The following is a 24,515-nucleotide window of genomic DNA, read 5'->3' on the forward strand; positions in this document are numbered from 1 at the left end:
ATCTTGTACAGAAATCAGCATATGTTCTGGTTGGTACCTTATATATCGTTAGCATGTCCGCTCTCCAGCCAAGAGGCGGTGAGTTAGAATCCAGCCGTGGGTATGGATGTTTGTGATTGTGAAAATACCAGGTGATGGTCGGCGGTAGATGGCGTTGGTGCAGTTTGGTGGATTGAGTGGTGGAAGCAGAATTGTAGACCTGATGCCCTCCTTTGATGAGTCATTGGACTCCCTGGAGGTGACAAATAATAATAATATATTTCCACCTCATTATCCATACTTCTCAGGGATTATAGAAGCAATTTATTAGATAACCACTTTAACTTTCGAAGTTCCCGAACTTCAGTTCCATACTCAGCAATATTCCTCATTTCTTCTACTCCTGAAAAAAAGTTCCTTCAATACGATAAAAACCACATTCCATCTCTGAAAGTTATATAACTTTACATTTAACAACCTGATGTGAAATCAACCATTTTTCTTCAGCTCAAAGCGCCAATCTATTCAAATAGTACTGCAACAACATTGTCAGCACTTCCTCAAAATGCTCCTACTAATATATCATCATCAGTACATAATCGAATATCTCCTCTCAAACTTTAAACTATATCATGGTTATATTAATTATACAGCAATGGTCTGAAAAAAACTCATGGGGTACTGCCACCCGTTACCTTCCTTTCTGGACACTGCACTCATCCACAACTCACTGGCTTCTACTACTAACAGTTGTGTGCTGAACCTAGTTCAGGCCAGTTGATATTAATTTTTTAAGAATTTTGCAAGCCGATTGTGAAACCAACAAAGGCTACAAACTGTACAGAGGTACGTACTTCAATCCACAATGACTAGTGGCATTTTTTGGGCGATTGGCTTGTATATGCTGACATCGAAAATCTAGCCTGGGTGCCTTTATTTCGCTATACTTTGTTTCGTTTGCCCTTTCCTACGCTGCAACCTCAATACTTGGATTCTTCTTCTCTTCTGCTCATGGCGGGTTGAGTTTCTGAAAGATGAATTTTTGCCATTTCTTTCTGTCTGCAATCTTTTTTATGAAGTTCTATTATGGAGTTTAAGTGGGTGCTTTCTTTAATGCTGTCAATCCATTACTTTCTTAGTCTTCCTCTGCTGGGCTGTCCTTTAATTCTACCATTTAATAATATGTTTGGTAGTATTTCTGGGTTCATTCTTGAAGGGTTTATTACCGCTAACAATTTTACATGAATATTATTTTCTAACACACGTCCACTTACTTTTGCCTGGGTGCCTTAAGGTAAAGCTCTACCCATGCTCGACGTGTCTCAATGTTTATGAAAATTTCATGTACCTTATAGAGTAATTTGCCTAAGAAGAAACAACCCAGGCAAAATTAAGTGGATGTTTGCTGATAATGATATCAGAGGAGCAAGAATGCTATTGCATTGGAGAAGTTGCCCAGAGTGCAGGTGATGCGATATTTTACCATTTATCAAACTTGTCACATTAAAATACAATCACGCATAGCTACGATTATGCCAAGGGTATCAGAAATCTGGATGCACTAACGAATGGAATTTATTTATATACTTTCTGAAGGGTTGTAATTCTCAAAAAAGGATACCCACCGCATATTTATTTTATGTAATTTATATTTCAGTTACTTTTTTGTTTAAGTGAGCTGGTTGTTAAAATATTTTTTACCATGCCCGTTTACCAGTCAACCCTCTCTGTAACCAAGCTACCAACTGACTATCCATCCTGGTCTTGATTAATTGCAAAAGAATTTTTATGTGATACTCAATCAAATTCTTTAGCCAAGTTATCCAGGTGTCTACCAAATTCCTTGCTCTTGTGGGTTATCTATTTCGGAACAAACAGGAAGATCTGCTTTTATTCGGATAGAAGAACACAAGTTGTATATTCAATACCTTGAACCTGAACAATCTACACTTGCAGAGTATGCCTTCAACACCAGACAGAGTTCATTGGAACAAGACAAGAGTCCTTGACAAAAGTCAGTTCCTCGTGGTACGGCTTTATAAACATGTGAAGCCTTACTTCACTCTCCCAACTTAAACAGATCCGATGGTCTACATCAATCCCCTTTATGGGAGATAGTACTTTTTAAATCAGCTAATCTTTCCTAACTTTTAATTGTATAATAAATTTAGTTTAATCCTTTCAACATCTTTTAATTGTCTATGTGTTTTTTTTTAAATAAGTTAGGAAACTTAATGACCTTTTTTAGTTATCTTACACGAGCTGCTTTGGAATTGTCAGTTATTGTTTAATTAGCCTTTCAGGCGAAAATTCTACTAATAAATAATATTTTACGCGAGTTAATTCTGTTATTACAATTTTAAGTAATATGTCTACTCATGGTATTTCCTTACTGAAACAAAGTTTTACAGTTAACCATCACTATAAGGTTAACTGTAAAACCACTTCCTAAAAACAGAACTGGTTGACTACCAGTTCTGTTTTTAGGAAGTTGGATACAAAAGGCATGTAAATATTAAAAAAAAAAAAAACACATCAATGATTCTATATTATAAGTTAAATCAAATCACGAAAGAGCATGTTCATTTAAACTACAAACCATGATCTGTCAATTATTCAATCATGTTGGAAAGTCAGTTTCAAGATTAGATAACTGGGAGATCACTATCATAAAATAATGACTACATATAATTTTTTTTTGAATTTTTAATCTTTTGAATAATCTTTAACAAACATTTCTGAATGTGATTGTAAACAAATGCCAAACATTCTGTATATAAAATACTTTTATAAAAATATAGTATATTTAATTTTTTAGCAATTTAACATATACAGGTGTAATCAAAAGTTACATCTGCTGCATGATATTATATTTTTGCTGCCAATTCATTTGAAATTTTTTGGGGTCATTTTTTTTACGAGATGCTAAAAGCTGCTTCATTTCCGACACACTCAAATTAAAATTAAGAACATCTGCATTATTATTAAATAAATTTGCAGGTTCGTTTTTATTATCTAAGTCCTCCAATTTATGTTCGCTCTGGAAAGTCCGACCAGAAGGCGGCGATTCCTGAAGTGATAACGTACTTTCTGTACCACTACAGTTTTCTGATTTTGAAGGTAGGCTCTCAGGAGCAGAATTGAAAGACTCCTCTTCTTCCTATAAAAGAAAGAAATGGGATGAAAACTACACACAGCATCCATTTTATATGCAATAGTCTGCTATGAATGCATCTTACAGAAATAAATATTTTAAAAGAGTGCCTCCCCATACTACAGTGAGGAGATTAACCTGGACCTTTGGCTGAAAGCGTTTAAATCCTATATAAGACAAAAGAAACTTATAGGATATTTCAAATGTATAGTAAGTTAAATGTTTGCATCATCATCATCAAATTCCTGGCATGTACTTTAAGGGGTGTACAGGATATGATAGTACTACATGAAAAATTTACATCATTACTAACTTCCTATCTACAATTTTCCTCCAAATCATTCTGTTACTTGTCAAGACTCCAACATTATCAGATATTATATTTCCATTGTCTAAGGCAGCACTTCCCAAACTGTGGGCAGCGGCCCCCTTGGGGGCCGTAGGTTTTGTTGAGGGGAGCCATGAAATAATGAAAACAAATTTAAAATATTTTAAAACTAAGTAGATTTTTTTTATCTTAAAAGTATTTACTTTTTATTATTTCTTTTTTGTTATTTTTTTATATTTTAATGGAAAAAAATCACGCATTGATGTGGGTTCACAAATTTTGCTTCCTGCGTATTTCGGTGCTTAATGAATATTAGTAATTATATGCTTATTCATATAAGTTTCATTTCAAAGCAGAAATCTAAGAATTGCAGTTTCCAATATTTCAGCTGATAGACCTTTTGTGTAGCAGTATTGAAACACATCCATTACATTAAATTGTTATTAAACTTCTTTTATGTTTTTAATTCTTTCTTTATTACTAATTGTTTTATGTTTCATGTGCTTGTACTGCAAATGTACAAGCACATAAATATAACAATATATCTATCTATATAAAAATATGAGATAATGTGCCATGTCAAATGTGTATGTAAGATGCTAAAAATGTAATACTATTTACATTTGATTTTTGCAATATTCACTGTGTTTGTTTTGTATTGAACATAAAAACAATAAATATTATAATAATATATGTCTATATTACGATTTTTTTTTCGAGGGGGCCATGAAATATTTTAATTTTTCCAAAGGGGACTCTGACATCCAGAAGTTTGGGAAGCAGTGGTCTAAGGCACTTTGTACCGTATCAATCCACCTATATCTTGGTCTTCCTCTGGGTCGTTTTCCTGCCAACCTGGCAGAGAACACTTGTTTTGCTAATCTTTCCTCGCCCATTCTCTGTTTAAGTGACCATACCACCTGAGGCTAGCTCTGCTAACGCATTCCTGGATGCTGACAATATCAAGTTCTTTGCTAATATCCTCGTTTTTAATATGATATTGCCATTGATGCCAGCTGTTCACGCTTCTAATCTTTCTCAGAACTCTCATATCTGCAGTCTCTTGTCTTTGGTAAAGTGTTTTTCTTCTGACCCAGCTCTCAGATCCATATGTTAAAACTGGTTTAAACACTGTCTTGTATACAGTTAATTTAGTCTGACTAATTTCTCTCAAATTCCATATGAATTTATTCAATTGACTTCCTACCAAAATTACTACCAAGATTTATGGTATGATGAAAACATTCAAAACAGAAAACTACCATTTGTAAACATCTCAGATAACTTGGAAAACATCACTCTAGAAGAATTTACAGAAGCATTAATCCAAAACAGGAAAGGCTCCAGGAGAAGACAATATAAACTTGGAACTTATCAAATATGCAGGACTTGAATTCTCACTCAGGTTACTTAACTTTTATAATATGATCTGGAAAGAAGGAAAATGCCCACAAGATTGGACCAAAGCAATAGTTATTCCCATCTACAAAAAAGAACACAAATCTGATTGTAACAATTATCGTGGAATCAGCTTACTTAGTACCTGTTATAAAGTATATGCAAAAATCTTAGCATATAAATTTAAACGTATAGTAGACCCAAAATTAATAGAACAAAATGGATTCAGAAAAGGCAGGTCTTGCATAGACTGCATTTACGTTAAAATTATTAATTGAAAAACACAGAAACGAACATAGAAACACATAGCTTTTATAAATTATACCAAAGCATTTGATAAAATTATCATAGAAAAACTATGGGAAATCCTAGAAGAATATGAAATACCAAACCAACTCTTTAGAGCTTTATATAATATATATATCAAGATAATAAAATATCTATGAAGTACAATTCAACATCAAGCTGGAAACCAATAAATCGAGGAGTTCGTCAGGGTTGCCCTCTCTCACCGGTTTTATTTAATATATACATAGATAAATTTATAAAAGAATGGAAGATAACTAACGAAGGAGTATTCAAGATAAACCGGAACACCAGATTAGCTAGTCTTCTTTTTGCTGATGACCAAATAATCCTTGGAAATAATGAAGATGAACTACAAAAATCATTATGCAGTCTAAATAATCTGATAAAAACATATGGTTGGAAATATCAACAGACAAAACAAAAATCATGGCTTTCAAAGGTGCTAATCCAATAAGAAGCAAAATAGTAATAAAGAACAAAATAATAGAGCAAGTAAATACATTCAAATATTTAGGATGTACAATATCATATAAAAATGAAGCTGATATGGAACCAACGATATCAAACTTTTTAAAAGTAACAGGCATTATAAATAAAATTTTTAAACCCAATTATGTACAAAAACACACACGAATAAGAATCTACAATACAGTAGCTAAACCAACCTTACTTTATGGCAGTGAGATATGGACAATAAAAAAAGCAGATGAAAGAAGAATTGAATCATCCGAAATGAAATTTCTGCGCAGAACTGAAGGAGTCACAATAATGGACAAAATGAAAAGCAGTGAATTCAGAAAAAAACTTGGAATTACAACCTCCCTAAATGAAACAGTTATTTGCTATAGAGAAAAATGGAAAGAACACATACTGAGAATGAATAGAAGCAGAATACCTAAACAAATTCTAAATTACCACCCCAAAAGGTACTCGATGCAGAGGAAGACCCTTAAAAAGATGAAATTGAGTTCGCAACAGGCCACTTGGCCTATAAGCCTGGAAAGGAAGAAAACTTCCTACCATACCAGCTTTGTTCATCCTGCTGTCTATTTTCATATTTAATTTATCATCATCATTAAAAATCGTGCCTAAGTAGCAGAAATGTTTTACTTGTTCCACAGGTTCTCCATTCACAACGCAGTTGACATTTTCAACGATTCTACCTATTTTCATTGTCTTTGACTTTATATTGCTGACCTTCATACTATATCTATTACAACAGTTGTTCAATTTAGTCAGGGAATCTTGCAAACTTGTAGTGGATTTATTTAGAAGTATAACATCATCCGCATAAAGCATAGAGCTGACATTAACATCTCCAATTTTGACATCATGTTTAATACCACTTTCCTTCATAATGTGATCCATATAGATAATGAATAACAGAGGGGATAATGTACATCCTTGTCTCACACCAGATTTAACATTAAACCATCTTCCTGTACTTCCTTGAATTCTAACTACTGACTTACAACTCAAATAAAGACTAAGTATTGCTTGATATAATGCCCCATTGACACCATATATATCTGTAGTGAATTGAATAGCTTCTCTCTCGGCACCTTGTCATATGACTTTTCCAGATCGACAAAACTTAAATACAGATCTTTGTTATATTCCCATGCTTTCTCAACTATTAGTCGTAAAGTGAAGATCTGATCCTGACAGCCTCTATTTGGCCTGAATCCAGCTTGTTCTTCACTAAGATTTTCTTCCACAATTCTTCTCAACTGTTTCTTAAGTATACTTGCATAAATCTTTCTAGGAACACTCAGGGAAATACCGCTATAATTCTCATATTTAGTTTTATTTCCCTTTTTTATATATGGGTACTATGAGAGCTCTACTCCAATCATCGGGAATTTGTCCCTCTTCAACTATGCAGTTGAAGTGTTCACTTCAATGCAGTGTTCACTTCAACTATGAAGTGAACACTGTGTTCTATGCAGTGTTCACTTCAACTATGAAGTGAACACTGCATAGTTCACTTCTGAACTATGCAGTGCAGAAGTGAACTTCTGCACTGCATAGTTCAGAAGCCTGGTCAGAACCCTCTGACCAGGCTTCTGAACTATGCAGTGCAGCCGCTGCAAGACTTTTATATACTTCAGCATTTCTGGTCGAATATCATCTACTCCTGCTGCCTTTCCACATTTCAAACCTTTGACAGCGTTTTCTACTTCAAGTATGGATATGTGTTCCTGACTATAAGCCTGTTGAGTGTTTTTTTACCACTGTGCTGTCATTGCTGTTTCATTTAGCAATTTTTCAAAGTAATTACTACATACTTCAAGGATATCTTTTTCTCCCATTTAAATGTTTGCATAATAATATTAATATTGAGATGGGTTATACTCTGAAAAAGAGAAACTGCCAGAGACCACAGGCAATGATGGAACATAACCAATTAAGAGAAATGGGATTAATTACCATATTAAACAAACAAAAATTTAGATCTATAAGTTATACAGCTATGTCTGCCAAGTGAAGAACATGCCCATTTTCTAACCAAAGGGTTGATGTGGTATACATGTTCATGAACATCTGTTACAGACACTCTATCACTGAATAAAATATTACCATCCTGCTTATTAAAAGCCTGAAGTGGCTTAAAAAAGTGTCACATTTGAATTTAGCAGAGCATTCATAGCTTATCTAACCCAGAAGTTCCCAAACTGTGCACCTTGGCAAACACTATGAAATTGAAAGAACAGAAAAAGGTACATTTCTTAAACAAGAATCAATACCAAGCAATGCTTTGCTAGCATCCTACAAGGTGCCATATAGAGTTGCAAAGTGTAAAAAGCTTAGGAGTGCCATGAAAAAATTAGACCCTAAGGGCACTAAATCAAGGAAATTCAGTTAATGAATTCTAAAAGTTACAGTATTCTCTCATTTTATTTGACAAAATGAAAATTTGACTTCTTATCAAAAGAAAAGTATAATTTTCTTATACCTTTCATTTCCAAAGAGAATGAGCAGAACTCCTTTAATCAGTTTTTTTGAAGACAGGTGCAATCATTTTGTAATTAATTTGTTCAGGATGTAATTTTTTAATGGCAAATTTCTTTATATATAAAAAATTCCATAATTGTGCATATCAAGTATTTAACGAGTTTTTTGATATTATGAGACCCCATTAGCTGGTGGTTTGAATTATATTTGGAAGTTAATAAGGCAATATTAATTAGTCTGAGGGATATAAACATATAATGGAACAGCAGTTCACTACTTATCTGCAACTCAGCATCAGAAGGCTCATCCCACCCACTATTATACACATACGTGCTCTTTAAATGTACTCAAGTACTGAATATGTGTGTTCCAGAGTGCATTTGTAAACAGTGGACATATCTGACTTAGATTAGCAAAACTTGCATTTATAAATACTAACAATGTTTCTGTGACAGTTGTTCTAAATATGGTTCTGTAATTTTTCCATGAACTTGTATGTTTGATAAACCTTAACAACTTTTTGTTTTCTAACCAAAGTATAAGTGCCACTTGTCACAGCGACCAAACAGTTTTCTGTGTTATCATAAACATTAGTATTCACGAATGAATCCAAGTTTGATGCAAGAATGAGAAGTCAATTTTTCATTTTGTCAAATAAAATGAGAGAATACTATAACTTTCAGAATTCATTAACTGACCTCTGAACCTAAGGAAAATAATAAAGGAGAAATTATATTGTTTTATAATACTTGGCTTTGTACAATCAAAATGTTCAGGTAAGCTTTATCTCCAGTAGTCTAAAATTGTAACATCATGGACTATATGAAAAAGTAACCCTTTTCAAGAATTCCAGCCTAAAAATTTCATCTGTGTCATTTAATGTAATGTTCACTTAGAAGAATATTGAAGATAGAAGTGTTCCATTCTAAGATTAAGTTCATAAAAATAAAGTTACATGGCTATAACAGATGAACAGTTTAGATGATATCAGAATCAGTGTAATGGGTATATATTTTTAGAAATGACAAAAAGAGATGAGAGGAGGAGAACTACTAATGATATCAGATGACTTAAGTTCACTAAGGGAAGACACGCAAGAAAACAATGATGGTAACAATGCCCTGTGTAGCGGTGACTTTGAAGCTATCTGGTGTGAAGTGGAGGCTAACAGAATGAAATATATGGTGGGGTGCTGCTACAGACCTGGTGGTTCAGTTGCAAGGTAGCAGGAAGAAATGCATTGCCAAATTAGACTTATGGCTACATGCGTGATCATTATGGGTGACTTTTATTAACCAAACATTGATTGGGTAGAAGAGAAATGATAAAAATTAAGAGGAATTTACTGAATTATATTACAAGATGACTTTTTCAAGCAGCATGTGAAAGAAGGAATTCAGGGTCAAAGAGTGTTAAATTTGTTTCCTAGTATCAGGATTCTTTGTTAAGAATATGACTATTTTACCACCAGTTGGTGACAGTTATGTCGTGCTTTCTGGGGAAGTATCTAATTATATTGATGTTCCCATTAGAACAGGCTACATGCTGAATTACAAAGCTGAAAATTATGATCAACTTAGAAGAATACTATCTCTGGTTCCATGGTATCAATTACTGAATGGGAAAAATGTCAGTAATGATCCCTAGTGTTGTTCAAAGAATAAATAGGTTGGGAGTGAAAGGGATGCACAATCTTATTAAGCAAGAGATCCACAAGAAGAAGGTGATGTGGAAAGAATATCATGAGAATAAGTTATGAAACATATAAAGCGCAGGCCAGAAAAGTACTAAGTATTATGTGGAAGGCTAAATCGGAGTATGAAAAGAAATTAGCTATGCAGGCTAAAGACAATCCAAAATAATTTTAATGCTATACTGCAAGCAAAAGAAAGAATGAATGTGGAAGAATAACTTTACTGAATGCAGATGGCACCCTAATGTCAGAGGTTAATGAGATTGTTCAATTAGTGAGTGCTCACTTTGCTAAGATATATCAAACCAGGTATATGTAACATGGTGCACAGTGCTACTGCCATTGAATGATGAGTAAGAGGGCATGAAAATAAAGTTGAAGAGCTGCTGTATAACCTGGATAAGAATTTGTCAATAGGGACAATTGGAATATCAGCACATTTGCTAAAGGAATGTTCAACTGAATTGGCTAAGTCTCATGTTTGTATAACTCGAGTCTCAAGTCATGAAAGATACAACAGGAAAGAATGTATGATAGTTCCATTGTGCAAGGGTGGTGCAAAAATCTATGTGCTAACTACAGACCTATCAGTATTTCTGGTGTGGTAGTGAAGCTTTTAGAGAAGTTGGAATGAACTTCCATACAGAAATGGGTAGACAGCCAAGTTACTTTGTAAGGAACAGCATTGGTTTACTAAAGTAAGATCATGTTTTAGCAATCTGCTCATATTTTATAACAATGTTACAGCTGAGTTGGTTAAAGGGAATGGATACACTATGATAATGTTGGGTTTTTCTAAGGCATTTGATAGAATATCACAAAAAAGACTGTTGCATAAACTGGATATGTGGGATTGGAATTTAAACTGTTGACTTGGATCGGTGGATGGTTGACAGAAAGTTGTATATGATGATGTGAATCAGCAGATTTAAGGTGACCAGAGGTGTACCTCAAGGTTCAGTCTTTGAGCCATTGTTGTTCAATCTATACATTAATGACATAAGGAAGGATCTAACAGAAGATGTGCAATTGTTTGCTGATGATGCAAAGATAGGCAGGGCAATCAGGGATGCTACTGATAAACAGAAGTTACAAAATTATTTGAATAAGCTGGAAATTTGGGCAAATGAAAATGGCTATCAGTTTAATGTTAGTAAGTACAAAGCTATGCATGCTGGTGTAATTGTAGAAAATACAGAAACATTTCTATCACCACTAAATCAAGACTGGTCAATAGCTTGGCGTTTTTGATTTTCATTTATGGTGATGAATCTCAGACACTCAGCAAAATGGATATGGACAAGATGAACAGCTTCAATATGTAGTGCTGGAGAAGGATGTTGTGCCTACTGAATGAACAAAAGGTCTAATGAAAGTATAAACCAACTAAAAATTTCACTGGAAATGAAAGAAATATCAAATATTTTGATCTCATTTCAAGACATGAAAATGACAACCTGGAAAAACTTATCATCCAGAGCAAAGGGGAAGGACAAAGAAAAAGAGGATGCCCAAGACCAATATGATTGGACCAGATTAAAAAATCACCAGACTTACTTTGGAGTTGTTCACTGCCGCAACAAAAGACAGAAAGAAATGGAGAGACATTGTGGCTTTGGTCACAAGTACTCCGACATGAGGAGAAGGAGACTGAGAAATACAATAATGGGATTTAGATTATGAAGACTAATTGCGAGTATGTGGATTACAGACTCTGGTTAACAGGAGAAAGGAGGGGGGTGTTATGTGACAGAGGTCAATAAAGTTCTGAATGGGTGTTATAAGATACTGTCTGATGAAATTTTTCGAAATATGAAAGGTGGGGAGAGAACATGGGGGGGGGGCTTCTATGGAAGTTATGTTTGTTTGCAGTCAAAAAAGGCATAAGAGCTACGTTTTCTCTCAGAGGAGTGAGAGTAAAATAGTTTACCTTCAAGGGTAGTGAGTGCATCTAGTGTGAATGAATTTAAGGGAAGGTATGACGGCTGGTCTGGGTAATTTATAGCCTCTCTCGATGAGTCCTCGACTCCCTGGAGGTCTCAGATGATGATGATAATAACACAGTAGTGAACCAATTAATCTGAACACTCGCATTTTAAACAAAAATTTTAATTTTGCAAGAAAATAAGTACAAAAAGTAAACTCCGACTTCACCTAATAATTTATATGTGCTCCTCAGTTCCTACTAAGTTCATTAATTTGCTTAGGCAGGAACTCTACCAATGTACAACACATTTTTCTTATTTCTGCATCCCAAAACCATACTTTTATAATGGATTGCATTAAGTGAACTGAAGATTGTATAAACTGAAGTAATTGGATGTGTTTTTGAGGAACTTTTCCACTTTTTTTTTTTTTTTTTTTGAAGTGTGGCATAGAGCAAGACCTTGTTGGAAGATGAGTTATTTGTCTTTTTGGATCTGTGGAACCACTCTTTCCTCCAATATTTTTATATATTGGTCACTTTTCATCATACTGTCAACAGGCACAAGTGATCTTGGATCGTCAGGTGTAAAACAACCCCAGAACATCTTTATAGCTGGAGTGTTTAGGAGCTTGTTGGAGGCGGGCAGGAGAAGTCATCTCAGCTACTGATTTGCGAACATAGGGTACTTACTCTCCTTGGACAAAGAAATGGCTCTCATCTAAGAATATGACCTTCTTCCACTTCCCAACAGTCCAATCTTTGTACACTTTTTTCCACTGGGAACCCCTCTTTTCCTACACAGCCTTTGTCAACAGTTCTTTTTTTTTGTTGGTCTCTTGGCAGTTCTCCCTGCTTCAAACAATCATCGATGGACTGTCACGTCAGAAACATTAATCCCTAGCTGTCAAGTCTCTGTTTAAGTCTACAGCAGATAATCTTGAATTCATTTTGCTTTTCCTAACTAGTAAATGATCTTAAGTGTGTGTAGTTTTCCTTTATTATACTGATAATAACAATCACTCACCACAGCTGTCATATCTTTTCTTAAACTCATTCACACTAGATGCAACAGACAAATTGTTCCACTCATTTAAATTAAGCTCTATGAGAGAAAAATCTAGTTCTTACTCCTTTCTTAACTGCACACAAACTTAACTTCCACAGCTTTCCCCTTGTTCTCTCCCTACCTTCCATATAATGAAAAATTTTATCAACTGATATCCTATAACACCCTCTAAAAAAGTTTATAGACCTCTATCCTCATAATCTATAGTTAGTAGCAAAACAATGGCAGCCAAGACTTCTTTGTTGTGTGAGCTAAATCAGCATTTTTTTGCAATGTAAAATTTGTGAGATGTATTCATAACAAAAGTTGAAAGATTTGTGGAAAGAAAGTCGCTGACTATCGTTTGTTGAAAGGAGCAGTTTAGTTACTTAGCTGAATAACCATTCTGTGGATTTTCTTTACTATTTTCTTCAGGAGACTATTACAAAAACCAATGCTATAATTAAAAATGTGAACTGACACTAGGAAAAATATTTCAAAGAAAGTGGAAAGAGAGTGTGTAATAAATTCTTTGAAAGTAAATGCAGAGAACAAATCAGCAAACAACTGAAGATTTCCAATTTCATTAAGGTATAGATTAAACAACAATGGTCCAAGTACTGATTCCCAGTGCAGATCACTGGTCACCTTAAATCTGAAAGATACATATTTCCCATATACACTTTCTGACACCTGTCCATCAGCTGCCCACTAATTCAAGCTGATAGTTTATATTCCAATCCCATATTCTCTAGTTATGCAACATCTTTTCATGTGGTATTCTATCAAATACTGTAGCAAAGTCCGACAGTACTATAGTACATACATACATACATAGCTCATGGCAAAAACATGATGTTAAAAAAGAGAATCGTGATGTCATTATATATTAACAGAATTGAAGAATTTAAAATATTTTAAGTTAAAACTTTGAAGGAAAACACAGATCTAATCCAAGAAGTTGGAAAATTAAAATCAGTTAAAAGTCTTAATATGGTATAATAAGGAAAAGAAACATATATATCATTAAAAATTCAGATCTAAGTTCGTAATCCAGGTCACAGCTTCAGGAACCGCTTGTAAAAAGTCACTCCAGTCATTCTGATAAGCATGGAAGATGCATTCTGTTACAATATGTTGCATAGTCTGTCGTGGAGCACCACAGCCACATTCTGGAGATGTTTGACTGTTCCATTTATAGAGAGAGTATCTCCACATAGGCCATGATTTGTCCGAATTTTATTTAGTACCGTCCATGTTTTGCGAGGTAGATCTGATCCTGTGATGATTTGATCACCTTTAACGATGTTATGCAAATGTTCTTTCGTATTTTCCTTCCATGTTTTTTCCCACTTTGATAAAGGATTAAAATTATTTAGCACTAGTTCTTCTGCTGCTCGTAGTGACGGATGGCAAGATTTCAATCTATTGACATTAAGAGTTGGGAGATCCTGATGAATAGGCAGGTTCGGATTACCAGCAATTTTTTGGAATTCACGGACTAAAGAATTCAATCTATGTAGTTCTGTAGGAATAATGCCTGCTAAAAGAGGTAACCAATATGTTGGGGTCGATCTAATAGAGCCTGTAATTAATCTTAAGGTATTGTTCAATTGAGAATTGATAATCCTTGTGTGAGGGCTATTTAGCCACACAGGAGCACAATATTCAGCACTTGAGAATACCAAAGCAAGGGCTGTTGTCCGAAGAGTAGAGGCTCTAGAGCCCCAGGTAGTGCCACAGAGTCTCTGTAGGATATTATTACATGTCCTTAGTTTATATGCCAAGTTTGAAAGATGTTGCCGGAAAGTGAGAGAACGGTCAAGTGCGACTCCCAAGTACTTAGGGAATGTATTATATGGAAGTATAGTGTTATTCAATTCAATTTTTAGTTTCACATTTGCCAAGTTATTATTTAGATGAAAACAAGATATTACCGTTCTTCTCCTATTTAAACAGAGTCTCCATCTTTTAAAATATTCATCTCCAGAATAGTTAAGTCAGCTTTTAGAATTTCTTCTGTACGACTTATGCATTTATGCTGTGTAGTTATTGCTATATCGTCGGTATAACAATATTTCCTTGACGTAGTGATGGGAAGATCAGATATATACAGATTGAATAATAACGAAGATAAAACAGATCCCTGTGGCAGTCCATTATTTAACTTCCTTTCGCTGCTAGTTTTATTACCTATAGTCACTATAAATCTTCTATCTCTTAGCATATTGTTAATAATATGGACTATTGTTTTAAATGGGATAATTTTATATAATTTATATGGACAGCCTAGTCTCCAAACGGTGTCGAAGGCTGTTGACAAATCAATAAATGCTGCTGATGTTTTAAACCTTTTTGAAAACCAGCTTTTATGTGAGTTACCAAAGAGAGAACCTGGTCACAACACCCACGATTTGGTCTGAAACCAGCTTGTTCTACTGGGACATTTTTAAAAATTGTGGAGCTTATTCTACCATAAATAAGTCTTTCAACGAGTTTATAACAACAAATGAGGAGAGTAATAGGTCGGTAACTTTCCGGTTTATGATTAGGCTTACCAGGCTTTAAAATGGAAAGTACTTTTGCTTTTTTAAAAATAGTGGGAAGTTTACCAGTTGTAAGAATGTCAGTATAGAACTTTGTTAACCAATCTTGCATTTCTTCCCAGATTAATCAAAAATTCTGGATGAATGTTATCAAAACCAGGAACCTTACCAGGCTTTAATTCCTTTAAGGCTGCTTCAACTTCTTACTGTGTAAAAGGGTGTGCAAGTACTATAGTATATCCATTCACTTTAACCAACTCAGCTGTAACATTATTATAAAATATGAACAAATTGCTCAGACATGATGATGCTGTTCCTTGCAAACTAAAATTTGTTTTGTTCGTCCATTTCTGTATGCAAGTTTTTACCAACTTCTCTAAAATCTTTAAAATTACTTCAGAGATATTGATAGGTCGACAGCCAAACATATCATTCTTGTGCAATGGGATTATCATACATTCTTTCCATTCCTGTAGGATTTTTCCTAAACTGAGACTCAAATTATACAAATATGTATTAGCAAGCATGCTGATATCCCATTTTCTCGATTGCCAAATTCTTATCTAGATTATGCAACAGCTCTAAAACCTCCTTCTCGTGCACCTCTATCTCTTCATTCAATGCCGTGGAAGCATTGCACTATATTACATACACTACATTGCTAGATCTTGGTGTAGCGAACACTCATTATTTGAACTACCCCATCTGCTTCTGATATTAAGGTACTGTCTACATTCAGTAAAGTTATTCTTTCTTTTACTTGCAGCATAACAATAAAATTCTTTTAGGTTGTCTTTAGCCTGTGCAGCCAATTTTTTTTTTTTTTTACATATAGTCTTTTCAATTTCTTTTCATAATGATGTAATTTGTGGTGTACTGTTGTGAAGCTTGTGAGATATGTACTCCAGATGATGATGACTAATGTGAAAGGCAAAACATCAAATAAATAAGTTTCTTATATTAAAATTATTTCACCAATGCTGTAGTAGTCTGTGCAATAAATCCTCAAGTTTCAGGTGTATTTAAAAAATGTAGAAGAGCTAGTATCATAATTTAAAGCACAAGAGAACACTGAGAGAACCTGTGTAGCTCAGTGGAGTGGCATGTACTCCCACAGTGCTAAGCTGCCTGAAGAATGGTGACCTAAATTCAATTCTAGTCACCAACTAGAGGAGTGATGCCAAACCTTTTTATTCAGGTGTGTCAAACTTTTTTTTTTTTTTTTAAATATTGACGTTGTTGATGTGCCATTTGCATACATGCATTATAAATGTAACTACTACATAATCATAGATGGCAACTTATACATATCATATTAGGCTATTTATTTAATAGAACATAGATTTTATATCAATGAATTCATATTATACAATTAATTTAATAAACTGAAATTACAAACATATTACATTTAATGACTTTTCTGTTGCTGACTATTGGTAGAAAGTTCTTTCAATGAACAAACCTACCTTCGCCTTAACTGAGAACAATCTTACACGATTTATCGCAGTTTTTTCATCAGAATACCAATATTTTTCAACATCCAAGGTGTGTCACCTGAAACCCTCAAGTGTGTGTCAGTGCTGACACGTGTGTCATAGGTTCGCCATCACTGAACTAGAGGAACTTTTTCTAAGCTTTATTTTGACTGGTCCCAAGTTAGTCAATCTCCGGCATGGGCAAGCAGGTTTTTTCTTCCAGAAACACTGGTTTTTCATCCCGTAAACTCAAGAAAATTGACCACGGAATCCACATGATTTCCTACAGTAAATATAATGTTGGCATTAGGGAACACAAGATAACAGCACCTGTCAACTACCTCTCTTCACAGAATGCCATGTGATAGTCTTGGACTAGCTATCTGTGATCTCAGCTACTGATAGAAACTGAACTGTCCCCTCAGTCTCCAAAGGGCAAAAACAGCCTCACCTACTCCTATTGGGGAATAAAAAATGGCATTAGCAGATTTAAAGAAAATTGAGCCTATGATCCAAATATTTAAATCTCAGCAACAGCTTGGAGGGTGCAAAAAGGAGGCTCTAAGACAGGGAGAAAATTAAAGATCATTCAATATCTTAGAAGTGGTAATTATGGTACTGAAAAAGTTGGTTAAAGCTAGAATTCAGAAGTGGGGAGATCAGACATATCTGTATAATGTGTGTGTGTGGGGGGGGATATATATATATATATATATATAGCTTTGAATGTAGAAATAGTGCATTAGAATTAACTCATTTTCTGAAGTGACAGCTGAGCTGAAAAAATGAAATAGATGCATCACATTACTGGACTTTGCAAAGGCACTTGACAGGATAACACAAATTATTATGAAAGTATTATAATGTATGACTGAGTATAAGACATCAAATAGTAGGAAAAAAAAGTGTGGCACAGGCCTGTGCTTAGACTTATGCTGTTTAAATTTGTGAAAAGATATTGGGAGGGATGATCCAGATGTTTCTTAGTAATGCAAAATTGAAAAGGGCAAAAGTAAATAAAGGTAATGCAGAGATCGTGCAAGATGATTTAAATACACTGAAAGTGTGGCAAAGGATAAGTTCCCAGTTCAATGTAGCAGATCATAGTGTTTGCTGTGAGTTTAAGTTGTACAAGTGGTGCATAAACTGATAGAATGGTACTGTAAGAAATTTGAGGCGTTTTATGAGTGATTTAATGGTAGAGAGTTGAAGTTCGGAGAACATATTGCAAAAGTGAAAAAAACAGCACAAAGGATCACCTGGATGTAGAAAAGTGCATTGATATGTGGAATAAGAAAAGTACTATGCTTAGATCTGGTTGCCTGGGTTTTTTTGTGAACAAGGGCCAGAGGTAGATGACAAAATGAGAATTTATGCATCCCCTTTATTATTATTATTATTATTATTATGTAATAATAAAGACTCATCGAGGGAGAGTGTGTCAACAGCATTGATAGATTGATCCCCTTCCAACTACTAACCATGCTCAAGCTTGCTTAACTTTGCTGAGCCATTAGTAGCAGAGGCTCTACCAATATAGAGAAGTTCTGGGGGGGGGTTATAGAGTACATGTGGGGGAAATTTTCTGTTATATGACAGGAGGTGGTGAGGAGAGATGAATGAAAGACAATCTCTGGAAACTGAGTAGAAGCATAGTAAACAAGAATGTAAGATGTGTTGAGATAATGACAGGCATTGCATAAATAATGGCTAGTGTTGGTCTTCTGCAAAAAAAGAATTGACACCACAGAGATGCCCAAATAATAGCACCCATGAGCTAATGGATTAACATTAAATAAATTTTGATAATCATTATAGTAAAAGTCAAAAGGTATAAGAATGTCTAGTTAAATTGTTACAAACTGTTCTGTGACAAGTAAGGAAAACAAATCAAAATAACTAAGTTTTATTTCTGATATTATTAAGACAAAAATTGTTTACCATTCTGAAAAGAAAGCAAACTGGCAATTCCCAGAATGAGCATGTAATGGATATGCATATAGTATGACAATTTCACTATATATATAAATAAATAAACTGAACATATTACATTTATTAAGAGATCAGGATAGTTTTTTTTTTTAAAAAAATCTTTGACCTTAATTTGATCCTCTTCTATCTTTTGTTCAGGATCTTTTACATCTTCATTGACTATTGTTTGTTGAAATAAGCTGTCTGGTTCCTCAGCTGAATAACTGTTCTGTAGATTTTCATTACTATTTTCTTCAAGTGACTATTACAAAAACCAATGTTATAATTAAAAATGTGAATTGACACTAAGAAAAATTATATTTCATCAAATTGTGAATAATTATAATTACAACCACCTTATAAATAAAATTGATTTGTAAAGAATATGAAAATCTTTATCTGCATAGTAGTGTGGAGCATTCTAGCAAAGAAGAATTTCTGCCCCAGGCATAAATGTTATTACTAATTTATCTTATGGGAAATCTTCCTGTATTTTACCTGACACACATGACTTAACTCAGTTGTCTCAAGTGCTTCCTCTAAGTCCAGTTCCAAGCTTACCTATCAAATTTTCAAGGACATCTGCTTGAAGATGTTGCTTATGGCCTGAAGAATATACCACTACATAGCTTGGTATTTTCCCCTTCTGTTAAAACCACTTTGGTCTCTTTATATAAGTAAATATACAAACAACAAAAGTGAAACATAAAAGGAAAAAATATACACTGTCTATATTAGAATATCATTTTAATATTAAGCGGTGTCCTTGTGAGATCAAAATACTGAAGTAAGTCATTTACAATGAAAAGTTATTAGCAGAGGTTGAGTAAACAAGGAAAATGTGGTGAGCTGTAAAATGCATTAATCACACTGTGTGAAAGCATTCATATATATCAAAACAATTTAAATTTCAAAATGTTCATCAAAACAGAAGTAATAACTGCAGGCAAGCACACTGAGACATTTGCTAAAAATATTAATTTTAAAAAAAAATTGGGAGTGTTTTCCTTAAAAGTTTATATACTGCAAACCAGATTCACAAATTTCCTAATTATAAACACAATGCTGAAAACTAAACATATTTCATTTAACATGCATTACAGAGAAGGTTTTTAGAAAGAATGACTGCCTTTGAATATAAAAGAAATGCCATTTATAATATTAAAAGTAATAATATATATTACAAATACAGTGCATGCATACTTCACTTATATATGCAAAATGTAATATAAACTGATTTTATGTTCAAGAAATATAAGATTATATTTATTCTGGAAAATAAAAATATTTATCCAAATAAACACACTACAATTGAGAAAAAAACAGGACCAGATTTTCAAGAAAAATTATTTTTTGAAAATAAACCAATATGGAAAGTACAACAAAAAATAAAAAAAGATCATGCTTAGCAGAGAATCACATAAATGTAAATTGTCTTTAGGATACACAGATCCCTAACCTAGTGTAGGATGGTTCCATTCCACTAAATTTTTCTATATACCATTTCACTATGAAATTCAATAATATACTGCTGAAACAAACTAATAATAATAATAATAGTTAGCAAAAATGCATAATTTACAAATAGGAGAAGCTGAAAAATTATGCTTAAAATAAAGAATTGTATGTAAAGAAAATTTAATTTTCAGTTACAATCTACACCATGTAGTGTTTTTAATTTTGTACATGTATTTATATTTTTCCAAAGGAAATTGTCAATATTCAGGATGGAGGGAAGTTGATAATGTGGCATAAAATTAGTTGTTCTTACCACAGATTTTTGGTGCTAATATAAACATGCACTATTTATTTCACTTAGAATGTAGATGGCTATAAAGAGGAGGGTGAACGTAGTTACAACTGCAATCATAAAAGCAATAACAGAAAGATGAATATGAAGAAAATATATTTCAGATTATATGCAACACTCTTCTTCCTCTCCATCATCAGTTAAATGTTTCTTCATACCTCTTAGCATCAAATACAGAAGGCAGAGAAGGAAGCAATCTAAAAAAAATGGCATGATATTTATCTTATTTGTCTTAAACTTATTCACTGTCTATGTACACATCAACTCATCTCACACTGTATTCCAATTCCACTCTCCAAGAAAAAAAAAGCGTCATGTCTTAATCTTACACATCACTTTAAAAATTTTTTAGTAATGGAAGTGGTTCATCATCTCCCCAACCTATTGAAAAATATACTGGTATCTGTTTGGTAACTGGTAACAGTTTCTCTCAACTATTATATGTCAATCATATCACTCTTCCTATTTACCATGCTCTGCAAATTACATTCCCTCAACTTTTCATCAAAGTCAAATTCATATACTATGTTTATTATCTAATTCTAAACTTTTTCCAAGGTATGCTCATCTCCAAGAAAAACAGACTACTTTATTTATCAATGGTCGTCCTACTATTGTTTTTTTGTATTGTGTTTACCACTTTTATGTTGTGTTCCCTGGACTAACAACTTATGTTTAAACAAGTTCGCTTTTACTCTACAGCCAGCATTTGCAATACTAGTATACATCAACCACTACACCTTATACCTGTGTTCTCTGGATGGTTTGTTTGCATAAAAAAAAACCAAAAAAAAAACCGCTACCTCCCTATGAGACTTAGTCTCATAGGGAGGTAGCGGTTAGCTTCAATTAAAGTTCAGCAATTTATATCGCGTTGCTTTAATTTACTGTCTTGTTGCACAACCTCAAAACTGCAGATTCTGAATGAAGAAATGCTGATGAAAATTCTTAAGTATACTTTATCTGAAAATATTACAGATACCTTTGTGAACTATCAATGAATTTTGGTACTGATCTGATTACATTAAAAAAAAAAAAAAAAGAAAAAGAAAAAGAAACGTTATATTCAACAATGTGCATCTAATTCTTGACTAGATTCCTCTAGTTGGCTGGTTGTTTGAGCTTATTTACTACTGACTGGCGGTATGCCTATTTTGCGAGATGAAAAACACTAGTTGCAGGGAGGAAAAAACAACCCGCCACCACATATGAGACCAGCTAACTCATCCTTCTCAAGTGAAGAAGCTTAAATTTGGGTTTAATTGTAACTCTTCGATTTAACAAGAAAAACATGCCAACGTTCACAAAATAGTTTACTTTTCGAACATGGCGGAGAGCATATCAAATAACTTAAAGATTGGCGAATATATCTAACTATATTTTGTACTTTCAATTATGTCATTAAATACCAAATATTTACTATACATATTTTACCTCTGAAGATATGCTGAACTCATCCATTATAGAAGGCCGCAAAGAAGGAGTCTTCAAATATTTCACATTGTCTTGATTACTAGATATTGCGATCTTATGATTTTTATACCAGTTATTAGTCATTTCATCAACAACTAACAACTTTGTTTCATTTTGAACGGCTTTAATTCTTTCAACTACTTGTTTGTGCGATTCACTTGTAACATTTACACCATTGACTTCGATAATTCTATCACCTTCTTGCAAGCCAGCATATTGGGCTGGACTATCATCATCAATTTTTCCAATAAACTGCCCTCCTTTCGATTTCTCTGAATGAAGATTAAATCCATACCCATTAAAATCAGCCCACTTTATCAAATGGCAAAACCTTGGCGAAGGTGCATCAGAAGACATAATCCCTCACTACAAGACGCAAGTCAAATTACCGCTCGCCAACAGCAGCAGTACACACATCGTTAAGCTTTAGTTGCCTCTAGCAGTATTGCCCAATCACGTGATTTCGTATACATTTTTATCACCTAGTGGCAAAAAAGAATTGCTATATGATCGTTAAACGAAACATCCTCGCCTACTCCCTATATATACGGTAATAAAAAGGCGTTAGCTGATTTTTTTTCTTTCTTCCGTTAAACGAACAGTAAAGAATAAATAAACTGTAGTTGTCAAATTTTGATATAAACTACTGAAAAAAATCAATAATAATAATAATATACTCCGTCCTTCACTTCAATGTCTCAAACTTTTCCATAATTTCGAACACTTAACACTGTGTCTGCTGCATAACATTTACCGAAGAACATAATAAAATAAAATATATCTTCCCAGACCCAGTCCTAGGAAGTGCGGGATCCTAAGCAGTACAACAGTATGTCGTTCCACCCAGAAAAAAATTTAGCTCAAAGTAAAAGGACAAAATATAATTTGAAGTGCTATTTATCTACGGTGCTTGACAGCACGAAGGAAGATCTGGGATCAAATCTGGTTGCCGACTAGAGGAACATTTTCTTAACCTTTTTTCGGCCGGTTCTCGAGTTAGTCGATCCCTGGCATGGGCAAGCAGGTTTTTTTCTCTTGGAAACTCCGATTTTTTGCCCCATAAACTCAAGAATATTGACCGTCGAACCCACACTATTTTCTGACAGCAACATATCCTGTTAGGGTTAGGGACCAAGAGATGGCGGCACGTGTTAGCCGTCTCTTCACTGCTTTGCGATAAAATTAGTGATAGCATTGGGCCAGCTATCTCTGAGTGGCTACCAGTAGAGATTGAACTGCCCACTCAGTCTCGAAAATTTAGATACGGCTAAAAAGGCCATCGATTTTCTTAAGCATTCGTGAAGAAACACCAGAATTTCTGGGATGTATATCCTATGCCAGAGATGGACTAACTCACGAATCGGTTGAAGAAAGCTTTAGAAATAGTTTCTCTAATCGGCGACTAGAATCGATCTTGGAATAACATTGCTATGGGCGGCCTTGTGCATGGAAATGGCATTATTATTATTTTTTTCTTTTTTTGTGTGTGGATATAGTTATGGTAGTTCATTATGAAGCATGACCATGTTATTAAAAAATAAAACGAATGCCATTAATGATAAAAAATAAAAATGAAAGAGACAATAGAATAAAATCGTTGTATCTATAAGAAATAGATGCAATCTATTTTATTAGCGATAAATGCAGTATGAAAAAGGATATGTCAGAAGCGAGAGTGAATAGTGAGAAAATAGAAATTGTTAGTATCCAACCAATGTATGACAGTGCTGAATTAGGAAGGGCCATGGTGGGAAACAATGCGATACTCAAGCTGTGTAAATGCAAAAGTTGAGAGTTTATTTGAGTAAGTTTCAGCTAATAAGTGGACTTTTGTAAGAGAGACAGCATGCACTTGAATGGGTCTGGTATCAGGAAACTGGAAAAATTATTCATGAGTAAGTTATGCAATGACGTTTATGATATGAATGTACATAATCGTGGAGGCGAGACGTAAAGTTATGCGCCTTAGAAGGTGTGCAAAAAGATATCCAGGGGATATTATATTGATGGGAATATGCTAGAATAAACTGATCAAACTAGGGGGATCTTGTAGGTTGGGTGAGTAGATAGGAAGTTGAAATTCAAGAACTACATAGCAAAAATACAACTATGAAGATGGTTGCAGTGTAGAAAGAACTTTGATATAAAAGGATAAGAGAGTCATGTTGCCTCTTTAAATGCTTCGATATGAAGCTTTTAATTTTGTACACGGATGAGGAGACAAGATCTGTGTACAGATGTACAGTAGTTTAGATGAGGTCTCCTGATTTCTGAGGTGATGCAGAATGAAGAGGATGCAAAGTAGAGTGCATTTTTTTTTCACAGTGCAGGTATCAAAGATGATACCTGCACTGTGAAATATAGATTATGAGGAAAGAATGGGAATATATGGACTTCAAACAGGAGAAAAGAAGTAGCATGATCTGAAGATCCATAAACAACCAAACGAGTC

At 34.1% G+C, this 24,515-nt stretch overlaps 1 protein-coding gene across 1 annotated transcript; it reads right to left on the reverse strand.

Moving 5' to 3' along the window:
- Positions 1–2,667: 2,667 nt before the first annotated feature.
- LOC150108530 (uncharacterized) lies at positions 2,668–22,502 on the reverse strand. Its single transcript, XM_090415957.1, has 3 exons — positions 22,025–22,502; positions 18,908–19,042; positions 2,668–3,139 (listed from the first exon to the last, which is right to left on the reverse strand). Exons 1-3 carry the CDS (start codon positions 22,418–22,420, stop codon positions 2,828–2,830), a joined length of 843 nt encoding a protein of 280 aa, XP_090272083.1. The 5' UTR covers positions 22,421–22,502; the 3' UTR covers positions 2,668–2,827.
- Positions 22,503–24,515: the final 2,013 nt, after the last annotated feature.

Source organism: Typopeltis vanoorti, chromosome 3, assembly GCF_054136105.1.
Source record: "Typopeltis vanoorti isolate ZY-2024b chromosome 3, IOZ_Tvanoo_1.0, whole genome shotgun sequence".
Lineage (NCBI taxonomy): Eukaryota > Metazoa > Arthropoda > Arachnida > Uropygi > Thelyphonidae > Typopeltis > Typopeltis vanoorti.